General features: G+C 38.7%; 1 protein-coding gene across 6 annotated transcripts in view; it reads left to right on the top strand.

Moving 5' to 3' along the window:
* The window catches only part of LOC101390516 (membrane-spanning 4-domains subfamily A member 3), a 27,745-nt gene extending 8,215 nt beyond the window's left edge, over positions 1-19,530 (top strand). The window contains exons 2-10 of one of the 6 annotated variants that reach the window (XM_087422857.1): positions 448-5,102; positions 7,306-7,361; positions 8,155-8,194; positions 8,945-9,116; positions 9,779-9,913; positions 12,806-12,862; positions 16,270-16,428; positions 17,704-17,805; positions 18,624-19,530. In XM_087422857.1, coding sequence (XP_087278983.1) covers positions 8,961-9,116; positions 9,779-9,913; positions 12,806-12,862; positions 16,270-16,428; positions 17,704-17,805; positions 18,624-18,719 — 705 coding nt within the window. In that variant the 5' untranslated portion in view covers positions 448-5,102; positions 7,306-7,361; positions 8,155-8,194; positions 8,945-8,960 and the 3' untranslated portion in view covers positions 18,720-19,530. The remainder of the gene's footprint in view (positions 1-447; positions 5,103-7,305; positions 7,362-8,154; positions 8,195-8,944; positions 9,117-9,778; positions 9,914-12,805; positions 12,863-16,269; positions 16,429-17,703; positions 17,806-18,623) is intronic. The other 5 variants (XM_087422858.1, XM_087422859.1, XM_087422861.1 and 2 more) reach the window with 5 other exon arrangements.
* Positions 19,531-19,540: the final 10 nt, after the last annotated feature.

The raw sequence follows: 19,540 nt of genomic DNA, 5'->3' as shown, positions 1-19,540 counted from the left end.
ATGCTGTTCTAATCCGATAATTCTACTGACAACTCATAGGAGAGTCCAAAGCTAATCGAGAAGTGAAACCAGAAAGAGTGGTCATATATACTCATATCTTGTAGCAGTTAGGGTTCAATCAGGGAAGCAGAACCAGTATGAGTGATATTGATAAGGGAATTATCATAAGTGATAATAAATTTGGGGGAACCAGGAAAGAAATCTATGGAAGGTTATTGCCTTTGCATCTGGTGGTGGACTTGATGCTGATGTAGGTAAGCAAGGTTGGCAGTCTGGAAAAAGAAGCTGGACATGAAAAATGGTTAAAAGGGTAAATTTTATGTAATGTGTTTTTAACCACAACAATAATTTAAAAAGCTGGACTTGAAGCATGGAATCATGGGAACATATTGGAACCTGCATCTTTCTCTCATTGTCTCTAATCTTGACCATATGGATGACCTGCAGAAGAAGGTGGCACTCATCATCATGGAATTGCGCAAGTACGTGGTCCAAGGCTCGGGGAGGCTGAAGGAGGAGATTGACGAGAGCAGGAGAAGCTGCAGACCCAGTGATGGTCCTGTGCTAACAAGGTGTGCCAGCAGATCAGCAGCAGTGGGTGCACGGTGCAGCAGCACCCGGCCCTCTACATCCACCTTTGGAGCATCTTGGCTGCTGCCTCACTTCTGCGTTCCAGATCTCATGCAAATTTCTAATGTGGCGAACCTTAACCCAGAACTGTTCAGAGAAGGGAATTCTGGCAAATCTAGTTCCAGCTTAGCTAATTGACACAGGACAACTCTAAAGCTGTTAAAAGTAGAGGGCTGGATAGCGCCATGGAGGGCAGAAAGTGGGAATATTGGAAACTGCATACACAGTATGTGTGCTCACAGGTGGTGCAGGCTTTCTAGAGGATACAATCTAGCAGTCCTCAACAAAATTAATTATGTGCATATCATATGGCCTAGCAATCATAGTTTTGATTTTATGTCTCAAAGAAATTTTCACATAGATTTAGAGAAGATGGATATGAGAAGAATCTTCAAGTCATTATGGTGGTGAGAGTTGGGATCCATTTGGGTGTTCATCTCTGGATTGGTGGTCAGGTAAGAAGTGATAAATGTGCACTAAGAAAGATGATGCAGCTGTAGGAAGAAGCAGACTAGACACTCAGATACAATAACTATGATTGGGTATTAATAATAGAGCTGAGTAAAAAAAGGAGGAAAATAAAGTCTATCACACAATGGCAATTTATGTATATTAAAAATGTATGTACGTAAAACAGAAATATGCACTTCGTAAGAACACAAAATAATATGCATTAGACATTAGAATGCTTGCCTTTGGTGGGGAGGAGAATGCAGACAAAAGGCAATAGATGAGAGAGAGAATTAATGAACTTTAATTCTTCATTTAATGCCTCTCTTGCACCACAGAGGATATATTTATCAGTATGAAGTCCTATAAAATTGGCTCCAATGAGTGAAATCTGCTTAACTTCAAGCTAAGATTCAATTTTCTCCACTAAAATAAAGTATGCAAGCCACCTTGGTGGAAGGGACAATCTTTCTTGAAGAAATTAATTTGTTCTTTCCTCTCTCGTCTCCAACCCTCTGATGTTAAAGATCTTGCCGATTTACCCAGTGGTTTCCCAATCTGGCTTCACATTAGAATCACCTTGGGACGGTTTAAAAAAAAAAATCCATGTGGGTGGGTCCACTCCTGTGGTACTGATTTAATGCCTTATAAACTCCCCAGAAGATTCAACTAGGTAGTTGAAAGTTGAGAACAACTGTCCTAACATTTTCTCTCCAGGCTATTTCTCTTTTCACCAACAAATATTGTGATAAATTCTCTGGTTTCCTGTGGAACTCTAGAAATGCAATGCCTTCCTTCAAATTCTAAGACTAGATCTCTACTAAATATATTTTTCCCCCTTTATCTAAAAAACAGCATGAGGTCAAAATCGGAAAGAATCAAGGCTAATTTCTGATCATTGGTTTCACTTCATTTGATGGATCGCCTTTCAGGCCTCTAGTAACAGCAATCCTCATCCATCATAACCTTTTACTGTCTTACAATTATACTAAATAATATAATTTCTAGAAGGGCATGGTCTCAAAGCAGTGACTTAAAAACTTACAAAGTTAAAAACTAGTGGGCCGGCCCTGTGGCTTAGCGGTTAAGTGTGCGCGCTCCGCTACTGGCGGCCCGGGGTTCGGATCCCGGGCGCGCACCGACGCACTGCTTCTCCAGCCATGCTGAGGCCGCGTCCCACATACAGCCACTAGAAGGATGTGCAGCTATGACATACAACTATCTACTGGGGCTTTGGGGGAAAAATAAATAAATTAAAAAAAAAACAAAAAAAACCAAAAAAAAAACTAGTAAGCGATGAATCAAACACATTTAACAAAGTCAGAGACCTTAGATGGTTAACTATTTTTATCAATAAAGTTTACACTTATTAAGATAAATAAAGGTACTGTCTCCAGAAGAGCATAATTCTAGGATGTGCACACATCAGCGTGAGTGTGGGTGTAAGCATAAAACCAACAACGCAAGCAAGGATATTTAGTAACTGGATTAGGACAAGCAAGTCTTGAGCAATATATCACTTTCCCAAGAGTCTAATGTGTCCCTTGTGAATCAACAGCTAGAATATCAACTTCATTCAAATAAAGATTTATTTTTTCCCTTTGGAAATTAGCAACTTGAATTTTGAACTTGATTATTCATTAGGATATTTCAGCACCAAAAGCTAGTCAGCCTCTTAGAAAATGTTTTCTTGTAACTGGAGGATATTGCGGGCCAGTGGAGGAAAACTCCATGAATCTTCTGATGAAATCAGTTTCTCGTAACCGTTCTCTCTCAAGAATTGAAGAGGCTTCTCGTTTTTGTTTATTTCTTTTGAATGCATGTAAAGATCTTAGTTGCTAAGACCTCTACATGCACTCTATCATTTAATCTTTATACTGTTCTCTAAGGTGGGGACTATGATCTTGAACTTAAAAATGAGATAACTGACCTCTTTGAGTTTAAGTAACTTCCTTTCAGAGTTCTTTCTTTCTATACCTTTGAATTCGAAACAAGTATGTTGAAAGGAACTACTGTTTTTTTTTTTTTCACTTGCTGATATTGCTTCCTCACCTTCCCTTAAGGCACTCTGTTGCCGTTCCTTTCTTCTTCTTCAGTATTCAATTTGCAATGGCTCTGGCTAAAATGAGGCAGGGAGGATCATATCTCTTCTCACCATCCTTTTAGCTATTTCCTCATGACTTCTGTTCAGGTCTTCTCTGCCATCATCCCTCCCTTCACTCTGAGGCAGTCCCTTCAGAGCCTCTGCTATAGGCTCAGGTGCCAGCCCTGGTCACAGAGTTCCTATGCATTACCTTTTCCTGGCTGCAGGGCCCCTGCTCACTTCATATTCAGTGCCACAGAGTTCACAATCTCCCCTTCCCAATCTGGCTCTCTTTCTCTTTCCTGTGACCAAGTCCCCACTTATACTCCAGTTTCCAGAACTAGGACCTCGTCTAGTTTGCCAAGAACATTCTTCTCTTTCTCACAGACTCCCCAGACCTGCAGATCAGAGGCTGGGCTCCACTTCTAGGTCTTCCTCACAGGTCCTGCCATGTGACTTTCCTAAGGATTCTGATATGAATCTTTACACGGTATCTATTTACTTACTCCCAGTCTCTTGGCTCTGATCTTTCCATCATCTATTTCAGGACACTTATTTGTTTAGGATGATGCTATAATTTATCTTCTAAACTAGGACATTTTGAAAGTGAAAGTGATACCAAGTAATGGGCTCACTCTGCTTGCTGCAATCTGATCCAATTAATCACAACCAGTTAGGGATCAAGAAAGGAAGTTTTAATCAGATTAGCTGGCATAATCGGAGAGATAGCAGACTAATGTTTCAAAAAAACCATCTTCAAGTATTACAGAATCTTGAGGCAGTTATATAGAGAAAATGGGCAGTGAGGAGGGGGTCCAGGGACGTTGGTCTCCAGGCGTGACAGGCTCCAGGCATCACATTGTTCCATTCTTTTGTCAGCTGTGGTGGATACCTTGTAAGTGTGTTTCCCACCTGTGGTCGGCCTGTTCCTGGAAAGAAGCTCATAGGACAAAGTTTTAATTTATGAAGCTATAAGGGGGTACATGCATAAGTGGAGGCCATAAATCAGGAAAGCATGTGAAATATTTTAGAGTATGTGAAGAGCAGTGAGTAGTCACACAGAGGAGGGGCTGGAGTCATTTAGTGTAACAAGATGGTCTCACTTATGTTCACTTACAAAAGGACACATTATTACAATCACACTGGGGTCACAGGCATGACTCTGAATTCACCCTACCCAGCTCCTGGTTTTGCACACAGCTTGGCCAGTTATCATGGGACGTTGAGAAAGCTGATTAACATCTCTATGCCATAGTTTTTTCTTCCATAAAATTGGGTTAATAGTTGTACCTAGGTCTTGGGACATTGTGAGGATGACATGAGTTAACACAAGGAAAGCATTTAGAACGGTGACTGGTACATAGTAATCATTCGGTGCATTTAAACTACCGTTTTCATCACTTTTATACCGACGATGTTGCAGAATTAATTAACCTTTCTAAGTCTGCAAGAATTGAACAGCATAATGCATGCAACCACCCTCCCTCCTCCAGACATGACTCTTACTATCCGACTTTGTCTCTTCTGACTATGCAAATAACTGTTCTAACCTCCATTCCACAACCCTTTCCCACCCACCTACTCATTTCTTCTGCGTGTATTTCTTGTTCCAACAATGTGTTAAGCAATATCTCAAAGCCAGGAGAGAGTTACTGCTGACACTAGTTTCCTAATCAACAAAGAGCCTTCAGGAAGCACAGTGCAATCTGAGGGGCCTCGGATGCGGGTGTGGTTAGCATACTCTCCAGTCCACCCATGAAACATTTTCACTGACTTCTCTAAAGTATTGCATTAGGCAACGATACGATTCTTTAAGCCCGAGTTAGAAGAGGCTGCTGTTTTCTGGAAGAGACACTATGGCGATCCTTATTGAGTGTCTCCCAGTCGCGACAAGATGGGCTTGAGAGGAAAGAAGTCTGCCAAGGCCTGAAGCTCCAAGGTAAACCCTATAGATTCTCTCCCCACAGAAAGCCCCCTTTCTTTATTGTCTGTTAAAGGTGCCACCCAGTGGGCCACTGTGGTTGCCTGCAAAGTTTTCTGTTTGGTTGTAATGCAGAGATTTGGAACATTTAGCTATGAGGATGGCTGCCCCTAGAATTTGATTGTTACTCTGGTGCCATGGTAAAAAAATGCTAGATGTAATTATATAATTATTTCTTTGGAAAAACGTGGGCATGGCCACATACACATGCACACACACACTCCTTAGATATATTAAATCCAAGTGGCTGCCCCCAGATTTGGCTGCCAGCTCTGGTAATGAAGGATGGTCTGGATGTATCTGAGGTATGGGATTTGGTGATTGAGTGTCTGCATAAGCTCAGAGGGACAGTAATGATACTATAGGACCAGACTACCACGTTCTCTTCCCCAGCTCCTCAAATTGCTGGCTGTGTGACCTTGGGCAAATTACTTAACTCCTCTAATGCTCAGCTTTCTCATGTGTAAAATGGAAAAGATCATAACAGTAGTCTATTCATATGGATGTTGTGAGAACTAAATTGGTGAACATGAGCAAAATAATGCCTGACACGCACTGAAAGCTAGATAGGTGAACTTAACTTGTGGGTTCTTAATAAATCTACACTTCTCCCATTAAAAAAAAAAGCTAAATTGACCAAATTATAGAACATAGTTTATTTTACTTGAAGGCGGAAAATTCTGCCTGATATTTACGGTTATTTTAAAAAGTCAAATTAAATAATGTGGTTGAAATAGATTTTATTTTCCCTCCAGAACTGCTCTAGAGTTTCTCTGTATGAAAGGCTCCGATCCTTACAAACATATTTTCCATTATCATCCGTAAGGCATGGCTATATCAGACTGGATCAAAAGTTCATTCATTTACTAAACATGTATAGCCGAGTGCCCACCATATGACAGACACTGAGCCAGGCACTGGAGTTACAATGATGAGAAGACAGTGAGATACAGATAAGTACCCAGTTAATTGAGGCTGAGACTGATAAGTATAGAAGGGAAGCAGAGGGAATTCTGAGAGTTACTATAAGGGGTGCTTCACCCAGGCTTGGCCAGGACTGAAAAAGGCTTCCTTCATGAAAGTAGGAGCATGGGCTGAGATTCAGTCTGGAAGAAGAGCAGAAATTATCCAGGTGGAGCTTGGGGGGAAATGTCTTTCAGGGAGAAGGGAACAGTACTGAAGCCAGGTACCTGAAGGGTACTGTAGATATTAATTAACCAATTTGCTGTTTTTCCTGTTTAACTGGAGGGATGACTCAGGGATCTTGAAGAATCGTGAGCTGGTTTGGCAGAAGAAAGAGAATGCCTTTGGGGAGGTTGTGATCACCAGATAGCTGGTCCTCAGCAGCCATTGAAGCCCAGAAGTCAGAATGCCCAGGGGCTTATGGAGAGTGACCCCTTTGTTTCCCTGAACCTCCTCCTGCCAAGCCCTTTAGCTCTATAAAGAGCTTTCTGTTCTTGGGGAGGTGGATTTGAGTGAACTCAGGCTCCCAGCTAGTCATTTTGGCCAATTCAAATAAATCTTTCTCCATTTCTAAGCACCGATGTCTCAGTGTTTGGCTTCGTGTGCATTGGGCACACAAATTTGAGATTAAGAAGTTCGTTATCAGTACTGAGAAGGATTCAAGACTTTTGAGAGCTTGACACTTGGGAGGATTGAAAGAAATAAAACAAGGCTGGCCTGAGCTATGAGATAGGGAGGGGTGAGGAATGAAGCTGGAGATACAGGCAAGTAACTGATCATTAAGGAGCAATGCTCCCAACATTACATACATTTTAGCATATTAGATATTTTATCTAAAATATATATGTATTTCCCAATGGATAAATTTTAAGCCTAGGCTTTGCAAGGTGATGTTTAACATAGATAAGAGAAGGAATTAAAGAATATTATTCTACTTTTGGCCATTCTTATTATTATACATCTTGAACAGAATTACATTAGGCGTTCCTTAAAATAGAGTTTGTTGTAACCTTTTTTGATCCTCCCTTATTCTTGGATTCCGCACACAGTGTTGAGCTTAGGAGGTAAGGGCTCCTTGTCATTTCACATTTATCAGTGTTTAAAAAGAATTGGTAGGAAACTTTTATGAGGGGTGAAATAGCAATTACCAACGTGATCAAGTTAAAGTTCGAATGTGCTCTGACTGTCACTTTCTTAGTGCCTTGGTGATTGAATAAGCGTGATACATACCCCCTGCCATAGAGAACTAGAAAGGTAAGTATTATCCTGAATGAAAGTGGAATAGATTTATTTTGACAAAAATGAGTAATTATTAGAAAAATGGATCTGCCATATAATTTCCAACAAAAAGTAGAAATTAAGATTATTCTAAACTCAAAGTCAATAGTTTTAGCAGAATTCAGCACTATTTATAGTTAATCTCATACCATCCACCTCATCACTTGTAAGGGCATATAAGTATTTTGTAATCTTTTGTACAAAAGTATTTTGTAATATTTTGTATTTTGAGGACACTATGTACTGGGAAGTTACATTGTTCAAGATTAAACATACAGTCATGTAACACAGAACGACGTTTTGGTCAATGGTGGACCACATATACAACAGTGGTCCCCTAGCATTAGTATCTTAGAACGACATTTTGGTCAATGGTGGACCACATATACAACAGTGGTCCCCTAGGATTAGTATCTTTTAGTCTAGGTGTGTAGTAGGCTATACCAGCTAGGTTTGCGTAAGTACACTCTATGATGTTTGCACAATGACCAAATTGCCTAATGATACATTTCTCAGAACACATCCCTGTTGTTAAGCAATGCATGACTGCACTGTGTATATTTTAGTGATACATATTTTTCAGCTGTAATGATTGAGGTGGTTATTTGGTGACCGTTATATACAATACTTAAAGTTCTTTTTGATTCAAGGCAGAGTATAAATTAAATGTCAACATTTACCAATTGTTTATTAGGTTAAGGGCTTCATACATTATCAAAGTTTCCCCTTGCAATGTTAATATGAAATTGAAATTATTTCTATTTTACAGGTGAGAAAACTGAGGTTCTTACTACTAGCTCATACAACTAGTAAGTGGCCAAATTTGAATTTGAACTTGGCTCTTCCATAGTGCTTAAACTCTTTCCGCTGTGCTATTTTGCTCCCCAGAAAGGTATCTTCCATATAGTACTATATAGTATAATGATTAAAAAACTGTTGGACGTTAAAGTAGAATGTCTCTAATAGAATCTGAACTCACTTATGAGCTGTATAAATTTGGGTAAGTTGCTCAACCTCTCTATGCCTCAATTTTCTCATCTTTAAAATGGGAATAATAACACTGCAACATAGAGTTATTGGGAAGATTAAATATGTTAACACATTCACGAGACATAACACAGCAACGAGACAGTGCTTGGCACATGGCAGTAAGCACTCCATAAATTACACCTATTGTTATTACTGGAATGTGACTAAAGCCATCTTCCTCACACAAGAGATCACTGGTCATTGAAAACAAATGTCTGATTGTCCAGGATTGATTTGAAGAGAGGCAGGGACTATACAATATATAATCGCATGTAAAAATGGGAAAAGGAATTGCTCTTTATCAAAGTTCAGTGAAGCACCCAGGCCTACTACAATGATTTTATGATGTCCACTACTCCAAGACAAAATAGAGTTAAACAGTGTAAACACTATTATTCTGCCCTCCTGCCCCATTTGTGGAGTCATTTTGATGTATGGATAGATTGAACCCTTCTGTTGCACTCAAAAAATATTACTGCTAGTGATAAAAAGGAAAACATGAAACCTTTAGATTTTTTTTTCTATGACAGCCATCAACAACCCCAAATGGCCTCCCAAGAAGTTGGTAATGCAGAGCTGGGGACAGCCTCAGCAAGTGGTACCCCAGGAAGCCATGTGGAACCAGGGGTGGTGAAAAATTCTGCCTACCAGCCCATTGATAGATCACAAAATTACCAAAAAGTGGATCTTCAAGCCCTTGGGGTAAGTCAGCTTTAATTAAGAAATTGGTTTATGAAGGAAGAAAATAAATGTCATGTGGAAAACCTCGTTTATGGCCATAAGGAGGAATTTCTGAGTTACTCATCACTGAGTCAGTAATAATGTTGCTCCTTTAAGAGAAGTCTGGGACATATTTTAGACCTGGGAAGTAGAAATGCAGAGGCATAATCTCATAGCAGGAAACATCCTATCAACATTGGAGAATGGACTCCAATCTCACCATCCACATCAGGAGGCTGAGCTCTGTGAACTCATATTCTGTATTTTAAACTTAAAAATTGGGTTGAGGGAAAGGCTGAGTAGAATGCTGCTTAATGTCTGTCTGCGTTCATCATATTATGGCCCCAAAGCATGCTGGGAAGGTCGCTTGACTCAATCGGTATTATCAGCCACATCTCCTTTACTCTCCTACCACTTTCCCAAAGGATGTGGGAGAGGTGAAGAGGAAGGGTTGGTGGGACTAGCATGGAACAAAAACCTCCCAGGGTAAGCTCTTGCCCAGTTAATTTAAGCTTGACTTTTAAACCATTTCAAGCGCTGACATCTCCTTTCTGAGGAAAATTAAAATAGTCTCTTCTCAATGTGCACTGGTATATGACCATTACGTTTTTGATTTGCTTTTTTTTTTTTTTTCCTTCTTACAGGCCATCCAGATCCTGAATGGAGCAATAATTCTGGCTCTGGGTGTTTTTCTGGGTTCCTTACAATCCTTACCCCATCTCCTCGACAGCTATTTGTCTACCTTCTACACAGGCTATCCGCTATGGGGCACTTCATTTGTGAGTATTCAGATTCCCCTAACCATAGATCACTTCTTAGATACCATTGCTAGCTATGTGTTTGATTGTTAAAGTATTGTTCTTAGGTTATTTGAAGGTTGCATGCTGTGGGTTCGATTTGTAATTCTTGACACAAACAAGTTTTAAAAACACAGCGTCTTCCCTTCTGATTAAAAGAAATCACATTTGCTGAGTACAAATTAACTCCTGAATGTTAACTTAAAACACATGTATTAAATTTATGGATACTAAGAAAATTGAATGAAAAATGAGTATTGGTGAATTACCTTGTGGTATAGCCAAGAAAGTCCTACTTTGGGAAATCAGAGATTTACCTGCTGCTAACTGTCTGAAAATCAGAAGAGTAATTTCCCCTATTTGAGTCAAAAGTAATCAGTAAAAATAGGCTTTGAGTCTAGCTGATTTTTAAAATTTATTTATTCAGCTTTGTCATTTGATTGTCTTATCTGATGATTCATTTTTTAAAAACTGGTTAATAGGAACTATTTGTTAATCACCTGATATTGTCTTTTTTTATGCTACCATGAAATCTAAGATGGGAAAGTTTAGTTGAAAATGGTGACTACAACATGTAAGTGGCAAATGGAGAAGAAAGAAATTTATAACAAGTCTTGGGCTCTAATTTATTCATGATTTTGTTTTTTCAAAATCACTGACCTTCAGATCTCCTTTAAAAAGAAATTGCTCAGGTCGGCCTGTGGCTTAGCGGTTAAGTGCGCGCTCTCTGCTACTGGCGGACCGGTTCCGATCCTGGGCGCACTCTGACGCACTGCTTGTCCGGCCATGCTGAGGCCGCGTCCCACATACAGCAACTAGAAGGATGTGCAACAATGACATACAACTATCTACTGGGGCTTTGGGGGAAAAAAAAGGAGGAGGATTGGCAATAGATGTTAGCTCAGAGCTGGTCTTCCTCAGCAAAAAAAAGAAATTGCTCTTGGGGCTGGCCCCATGGCCTAGTGGTTAATTTCGGCACATTTCTCTTTGGCGGAATGGGTCCTGGGTGTGGACCTACACCACTCATCAGTGGCCATGCTGTGGCAGTGACCCACACACAAACTAGAGGAAAACTGGCACAAATGTTAGCTGAGGACACATCTTCCTCAGCAGGAAAAAAAAAAAAAAAGAAATTGCTCATATTTGACCAAAATTTCTTGGCTTAAATCAGATCTCATATTCTGACAAAAGATTATCTTCTGTTTCTGTATATAGTCTAAGACATGTAATTTGAATTTAACATTTCTGATATTTTTAATTGGTTAATATCATTTTGATGGAATAGTTAAAACATGAATTTTTCTAGAAAACCTGGGGTACACATTTGCTCTGCATGATGAATCCTGACTACCTAAATGGAAATTTTCCATACTGGAAAAAGGGGAATAATGAAGTATCTCAACTGTTCAATCAGAAAAGAGTCTTCTTTTCTCAGAAAGTGAGGTCAGTTTGTTGAAAAAAGAGCCTTAGTCAGGGAGCCAGAGTTTCACTCTTTTAGCATCCTCAGCACTAAAAGATTCAAATCTGACCATTGGATTCCCATTGCTGGAAGCTTCTCTCTGGCTCTGTGTCACCTACAGAGCAAAGGCTAAGGTCCATGACATGGCACAAAGCCCTTCATATCTGGCCTTACCTACAATTGTAGGTACCCTCTGTGTACATGCTTTGCTGTATATTGACTGTGATACCTTCTATTCGCCTAATCTTTCTCTTAGTAATTCTTTGTAACTGTGTGACTTTGGAAAATATATGTGAACTCTTGCCCTTCAATTCCTCACTAGGATGGTAGAAATAATATAAGGACCTTCTCTTTGGGTCACTGTTAAATTAAATGGAAATTAAATGGAAAAATGTATATATAAACCTTAGCTATTGTTAATAATTTGAGTGCTTTCTCTAGGCTGGGCACATATCTGAGCCCTTACTATGTGTTATGTCATTTTATCCCTGTACAGCTATAAGGTAAGTAATATTAACACGGGGATATGCGGGATCTCTATTTTACAGAAAAAGAAACTGAGGCAAAGAAGGATTTGATCATTTGTCTAAAGTGACAGAATGAATATGAGCTGAAGATGGGATCAGCACACAGAGCATATGCTCTTAATCATAAAGCTGTAGTGACTGGCGTGACCTGTGATAACCTTTCTTATTTGAAATAGAATTTAAAGCCTGTTCCTTCGTGTTCAGCCAGAATTCAATCATTGAATTTTATGTAGCAAGCCTTCACTCTCCATAATTTTGGCACCTTTTCCCACAAACCATAGGTGTGGCTTGATAAGTGGTTGTAAGATTTATGAGGTAAAAAAACAGAATGAAGCTTTGAGAAAACCATGACCATGTAGAGAATTCAATTTATCAAAATTAGAGTCATAGAAACAATAGCATATCAAAATAATAATTTAAAAATTAGTGGATATATCAATATAGACATTTAGATTTGTAAAAGATCTTTTAGAACATCTAGTCCAATAAATCAAACCCTTATCTGAAGCTTGGGTAAGAAAATGAGAATGTGTATGTAAATAAATATTATTCACATTTGGTATAAATATAAGAGTAAAGATAACTATATTACATTAAATATATATTTATTATATGTTTTTAAAGTATGCACAGTCCGATAAACCTGTAAAAACCAGACATAAAAGAAAATGGAAATATTATCAATGTACTCAAAATTTAAGTTAATTTAAAATTGTGTTCACATAAAATGATGAACAACTTCAAGTACAACTTTGTGTTCTACGACATGAATTTAAAAAAGAAGTTTTGTATGACTATTGCTAGATATCTGCTAAGCAAGGGAGGAACAAGAAAAAATCGTTGAGACTTAAAATTCCTTTACCTGCCTCATTTCCTATTTTTGAACAGTATATTATTTCAGGATCCTTATCTGTTGCAGCTGGGATAAAACCCACAAGAAAACTGGTGAGTGGCAATTCTTCCTCTTTTTCTATATAACGATAAGAGTAGAAATAAGTTATCCATTAATAGTAGAGAGTAGAGTTTGGTGAATCCAACTGAGACACTAAGTCTCATTTAATGTACAAGAAAATTAATTTTCTTCTCTAATGGCATTCAGATGGAAGATCACCAGAAAATCATATAGATTGTGAATATGATTACTGGGATGGTTACTACGAATATTTGATGAATCTGAAGCTTGGAAAAAGGCTTCTTGATTTCTGTATGTTATTAAATTTGACCAATTCTAATTATTTTGAGTGTACACACTCGCACCACTAGTTCCACAACAGAAAGCCAAAATTCTATTCCATTGGTGATTCATTGAACAATTACTGAGTCTCTATTATTCCTTCTCATTGAATCATCTACCCATTTATGATATTTTTCCAGTCCATTCACTCTCTCTCCTTCCTAGATGGCTATTTCATCTTTATATTCTATCCTCAAACACCAATCCCTTTTCTCTAATCCTTACTCTCTGTTAATGACATTGCTTCCTATTCTGAGAAACTCCAGCCATCAGAAGAGAATTTTCAGACCACTATAACGTCTATTTAATGGTCCAGATCTGCACCAATATATTTTTTCATTCTAACCTCTTACCATAGGAGACCTCTCTGTGATTTTTTTCAAAGCCAGTACCCGTACCAGAATAATAGATTTTGTACCTTTTTCCCCACACAAGTTCATCACTCCAATTTTTCTCTTTCTACTAGATTTTTAAAAATTAGCCTATAAACATTTAGTTACTGTTCTTAACTTAAAAGAAAAGAAAATATCTTGACCTTATTTTCTCCTGCTGGCTACTGGCACAACATGTTTTTCGTTCTATAGCTAAACTTCTTAAAGGAATTGTCTATGCTTTGTCTTCAGTTCCTATCTACCCAGTTTCAACTAAATCCATTCCAGTGAGGCTTTATTTTCTTCTCTTCCGTACCTCTGTAACTGCTCTCTTTAAGAGCACTGAAGATTTCCACGTTGGTAACATAGTGTTCAATTCTCAATCCTCATTTAACTTGACCCACGAGCAGCATTTAGTACACAGTTGGTCACTCACTCTTCCTTCCAATAATTTCTTCATTTGGTTTCCAGGACACCTTGATTGGCTGGTTTTCTTTCTGTCTTTTTGGTTTTTCCTTCTCAATCTCCTTTTCTAGTTCCTTTTCTTCTCTCTGACCTTTTAATATTGGGGTGCCCCAGACCTCAATTTCTTGTTACCTGCTCCACTCACTCTTTTGGTGATCTCATCATCCATTCTCATGGCTTCAAGTAACATCTATATGCCCACAACCTTGAAATAAATACTTCCCACCTAGATCTCTCTCCTGAGCATCGGACTGACATATCTATTGCCTTCAGCTAGATGTCTAAGAGGTCCAAACTCTACTCCTAATCTTCCTCTTTAACCCTTCTCCATCCACTCTCTTCTTCATGTCAGCTCATGGGAATTCCATCTCCCCAGATTCCCAGGCCAAAACCTTAGACTTATCCTTGGTTCTTCTTTCTTTGACAATCTTGAATCCAGCAAATCCTGTCAGCCCTACATTCAAGCCATATCTGAGTTTGACCTTTTTTCATCTTTCTATTGATAACACCTCATCCAATCTACCATGGTCTCTTAATTGGACTCCTTGCTTCCACCCTTGGCCCTCTCTAAACTAGTTTCACTTGAGACATCAGAGTGTTAACCTAAAAATAAAGAGCCAAAATGAGAGACAGAGAGGCATTTATTTTGGGATCAAAGAATTGCAATTTTGGGTGCACAGATTTGGGTAGAAACCCAAATAATGTCCCACTAGGGAGTCAGGGGCTTTTAAAGGCAAAAGAGGGAGGTTGGTTTGCATTACAAAGAATGTAAATTGAGCTTGGCAGCAGAAAGCTAATCTTAGCTAAATTGATTGCTAAGGCTAGCTAGAGTGAAGCAAAAGTCCAGCATTTTCAGAATATTTGTGTCTTTAATTTCAAAAGTTTACTATCTGCCCGGTGAGGACTTGCATAAAACCCATTTCCTTAATGACTTCCCGGTTCCATTTTAAAGGCTGTAGAAGTAAGTGATCCAGTTTTGTTTCACATTTCACTAGAGTGTTCCCCTTAAAATATAAATCTAATTGTGTCGCTCCTTTGCTCAAAATCCTCTACTGGTTCTATATTTTCCTCAGCGTAAGAACAAAAGTACTTTCCTTGACCTGCAGGACCCTACATAATCTGGCTTCCTGGTCACTCTCCATCTTCATTTCCTAATATTGTTTACATTGCTCACTCCTCTCCAACCTCCTTACTCCCTCTTGCTTCCTTGGAACACTCTGGCATTGGGGCTTTGAACTGAGTGCTTCCTCGACGGCAAGGACATTCCTCCAGACATCCTCATGGCTAACTCCCTCAGTTCTTTAAAGCCTCTCCCCAAGTGTCATTCATACTGAATATCACAAACCTCCACTCCTTTCTTTGGGTTTCCACATCCTCTTTACTTCACTCTATTATCCCATAGTACTTAATTACTTTAAAAAATACTAGATAATTCACCTATTAGTATTCTTAACTGTTTTCTTTGTCTTTGCTGCTTAGACTTCACGAGGGTGGGGATCTTTGTTCATTGATGTTTTCCCAGCATCTAGAATCTTACTAGGTGTGTTACTGAACCAGGTTTGTTTTGTCCATTGCGTGGAAAGCCAATCACCGAGAAGAGTTTGCAGCAGAGAAGGGGTTTATTCACAAGACAGACAAGTGAAGAGATAGGAGAACAAATCTCAAATCCACCTCCACAAAAATGGGGACTAGGGATATTTATGGGGGAGAGGGACAAGGTGGTCTGAAGTATAGGAATAGACGATTGGAGGCTAGAAGTGAAGTAATTGATGATCTGTGCAAGCATGGTCAAACTTCATGCCTCTTCATAGGATGCATGTTCACAAAATGGCGGTGTTGGCGTGATCTGAGGGTGGAGTTTTCAGCTCCCTGATGTCAGGAGGTCACCTATCAGTCATCCACACAGGCCCAGTTGATGAGTTGGTGGTCTCAACTGGCCTGAACCAGACAGGGGTTGACTCTTATTTCCTGAAAAATGACTCAAGCATTCGTTACCATGGTGACCCAGACACCAAGGAGGTGTTATCTATAGGAAGCTAGTGTGAGTTGGATAACATATTACCTAAGCAACACAACTAATAATGGGTGGGTGGACAACTAAAAGCTACAATGAATAATTGCCAAAAAACTTTAGCTACTAACTACCTAATCATTAATAGCTAACTGTCCACAGGTTTCAGGTGTGTAAACAAGCTTCAACAGAAACTTATTTAAATGAATGGTAGCCAAAGAAATGAAGTATGTGCTGCCCATGTTAACTGAAAATTCTTATTCTTTTTTAGGTGGAAACCAGTTATGGGATCAACATGTCCAGTGCTACAATTTCACTAGCTGGGTTTATTATACTCTCACTGCATTTAGCAGTTAATAAGCAGTCAATCAAGACTTGTCCATTTTCACAGTCACCAGACTCATGTATTTACATGGGTGCCACAGCAAATGTATGTTTTTAAAAATTAGGTTTAATGATAACATGTTTCAAACAATCCAAAATATACAGAAAAATAATATATCAGGTAGTCTGCTGCCTTGATTTGAATCTTGGCTTTGCCACTTATTAGCTCTGTAATGAAGGGCAAAGTAGATGACCTCTCTGTGTTTCAATTTCCTCATCTTTGAAACAAGAATAGTAATAGTGTCAATCTCTCAGGGTTGGTGTAAGCATTACATAAGTTAATATTTGATAAGCAATGAAAACAGTATGCATTGTCCTATATTATTATTAATATTACCACTACCACAATTATACTCTCCAGAGAGACTAAACTTTTAAAAAATTTTATTTCACATCTTGCTTAATAAAACTAACTTGGGAGATTTACAATTTGCTTTGTGGTCTGGGATTTTCAAATAATGACCTGCTGAGGTTTTGAATGACTCACTTTTGAATTTATTTGAGTATGGTATTCTCAAAAAGAAGTTCTTTAATAACATTTCCAAATTATTATCATTTGTTTGTGTTTAGGTATTCTCCCTCTTCTGAGGTGAACTTAGAAATTAATATTTTCCCTCAAATTTGTCCATTTTCCCCGTGATGATTTATGAAACATCATTTACTGACTCACTCCTAATCCTCCTGTTTGCTGACACTACCCATGGAAGTTTGTAGCCTCATTTTCTTTATTTTATCTTTAATGATCTAAGTTTATATTTATATGGGCCTGATTTTTCTGTGGATTTTGTGGTATTTTCCCTTCAGAGCAATTTTGTATTTGCTTCTTCTGGTTGCCTCAGTGTTAATAGAAAGATCACGAGTCCAGTAATTTTGTGTTTAATATTTCAGCTTGGTGTTTTAGTTTCTAGGGATAGTGTAAATGCCTAAACCTCTAGGAAGTACTATTAATGAAACGGTAGAGGAGCCATTTTTTTCCATTTTCCTAAACTGCTTGCTCATCGACTTAGTTACCACTATTCCAATTGGTAGATGTTAGTGATAGTGTCAGGATTTTGCCTCTACAGCATCTTCCCCCCATGACTACTTCACACAGGTTGATACAGAAATACATGCCTCTCTTTCTAGGAAAGATGTGTCCATGCTTTTAGATTGACATTGTGTCTCTTATAGAGTGTTTGTGTGTGGCTATGTATTAAACCTAATTTATGATTACTTTCTTCTGTTTTATGGGAGGGAGATCTCATAGTTTTGTTTCCTGCTGACATTTTTTTTTCCTCTGAATGTTTCTACTGGGTTTGATATGAAGCATCATATCTCCTAGGGCCTTGTGTCTATAATGCTGATCTTTACCTTGCTGGAATTGTGCATAACCGTCTTTCTCTCAATCGTATGGTTCAGAGCAAATTGCTGCCATTCAAGAGAGGTGAGTTTCTTGAAATGACTAATAATTCACATGATCTTCAACCTCCCTCCAGGGTTTGAGGTTGTGTCTGACTCCTGGAATTGGACAGAAATTTTTATGTGGTAATGATTTGTGGGGTTCCTGGAGCAGAGATGGTATGAATGTTAACATGGAATAAAGACTAGAAAAGAATTTTAATGTAAAAATGCAAGGAGAGGGCCGGCCCTGTGGCTTAGCGGTTGCGTGCGCGTGCTCCGCTACCGGCGGCCTGGGTTCGGATCCTGGGCGTGCACCGATGCACCGCTTCTCCGGCCATGCTGAGGCCGTGTCCAATATACAGCAACTAGAAGGATGTGCAGCTATGACATACAACCATCTATTGGGGCTTTGGGGAAAAAAAGGAGGAGGATTGGCAATAGATGTTAGCTCAGAGCCGGTCTTCCCCAGCAAAAAGGGGAGGATTAGCATGGATGTTCTTCCACGTCTTCCTCACACACACACACAAAAAAGCAAGGAGAAACAGTGTATTTCATATCCAAGAGCATACATTTTTTATACAGATAGAATTGTTATTATTTTTTTGTAATTTGTCATTTTCTACCTGTATACTCAAGAAAAATCACGAATTCTTTCTGGATTTTAGGTATCTTAACTGTAAAATGAAAACATTTTCATTCATTTCTGATGTTTGTTGTAAGGACTATGTATACAGAACTTCAGCACAGTAATAATCAGTGAATGAATATTATCGGTGGTGATCATGATGATAGTAGGAAGTGATGGAAGGAGAAGGAGGTGATGATCCTATTCTTGGAGATTGATATTGTTTTATTTTCCAGGCAATTTTGCCACCTCCCAATTCTGTGGAATCAGGAATGCCTCCTGATGAAAGTAAATCTGAGAATAAGGAAATTCAACTTCAAGTCTCCCAATAAGTCAGAGCTCCATCCAAGAACTCAAGAGAAGATGAGCCTGTGAAACACATTTCTACTATCATGGCACCAATCATGAGAAACTTGGACATTTAACTCAATCCTTTCTGTCCTAATTATAAATCCCATTACTATGTCCCGGGTATGGAAAGACAAATATGCTTCTTCAGGCATTCTTGGTTTTGTAACTTCTGTGATCACCACTCCAAAGGTGTTTCCAGAAGTTGGTTCTCTTTCTTCCTACCCACCTATTCCATCGCCTTATAAGGTTTAAAGAAGGCAGGAAGAATAATCCCTATTTCTTGTATTTTCTCTAAAATACCTGCCTACCACCCAAAGAGAAGGAAAATGAGTCAGATCTTTTTTTTTCCATTACAGAAAAATGTACCTCACTTTAGTTGACATCAGTGTTGCAAAAACTGTCAAAAAATTATCATTATAATCATTAAGATAAATTTTACTATATTTGAGGTGGGAGGATCAAGCCTTGGAGATTTTATTTCAATCAGCTGGTGAGATTCACACATGCCCAGATGGGTAAATGAGTGGAAACTTTGAGAGCAAGATCAGCATTTGTTCTCCAAAGGGCAGCGAGAGACTGTAATACAGAGAAGTAAAGAATAAGGGCTTAAGAATCTCACAGATCTGGGTTCAAATTCTGATACTGTCACTTATTGGCTGTGTGAACTTGAGCAAGTTACTTAATCTTTCTGACCTATTTTTCCTCCTCTGTAAACAGGGTGTAATAGTATCAACTACGCCATTTGTTGCTATGAAGTTTAAATAAAAATAAAGCCAATGTGAAATAGCACAACTACTTGATA

This window comes from Ceratotherium simum, chromosome 34, assembly GCF_057802395.1.
Source record: "Ceratotherium simum simum isolate JZ-2026a chromosome 34, ASM5780239v1, whole genome shotgun sequence".
NCBI lineage: Eukaryota > Metazoa > Chordata > Mammalia > Perissodactyla > Rhinocerotidae > Ceratotherium > Ceratotherium simum.
Note: the sequence above shows the minus strand (reverse complement) of the source record. Positions and strands in the feature narration are given on the sequence as shown.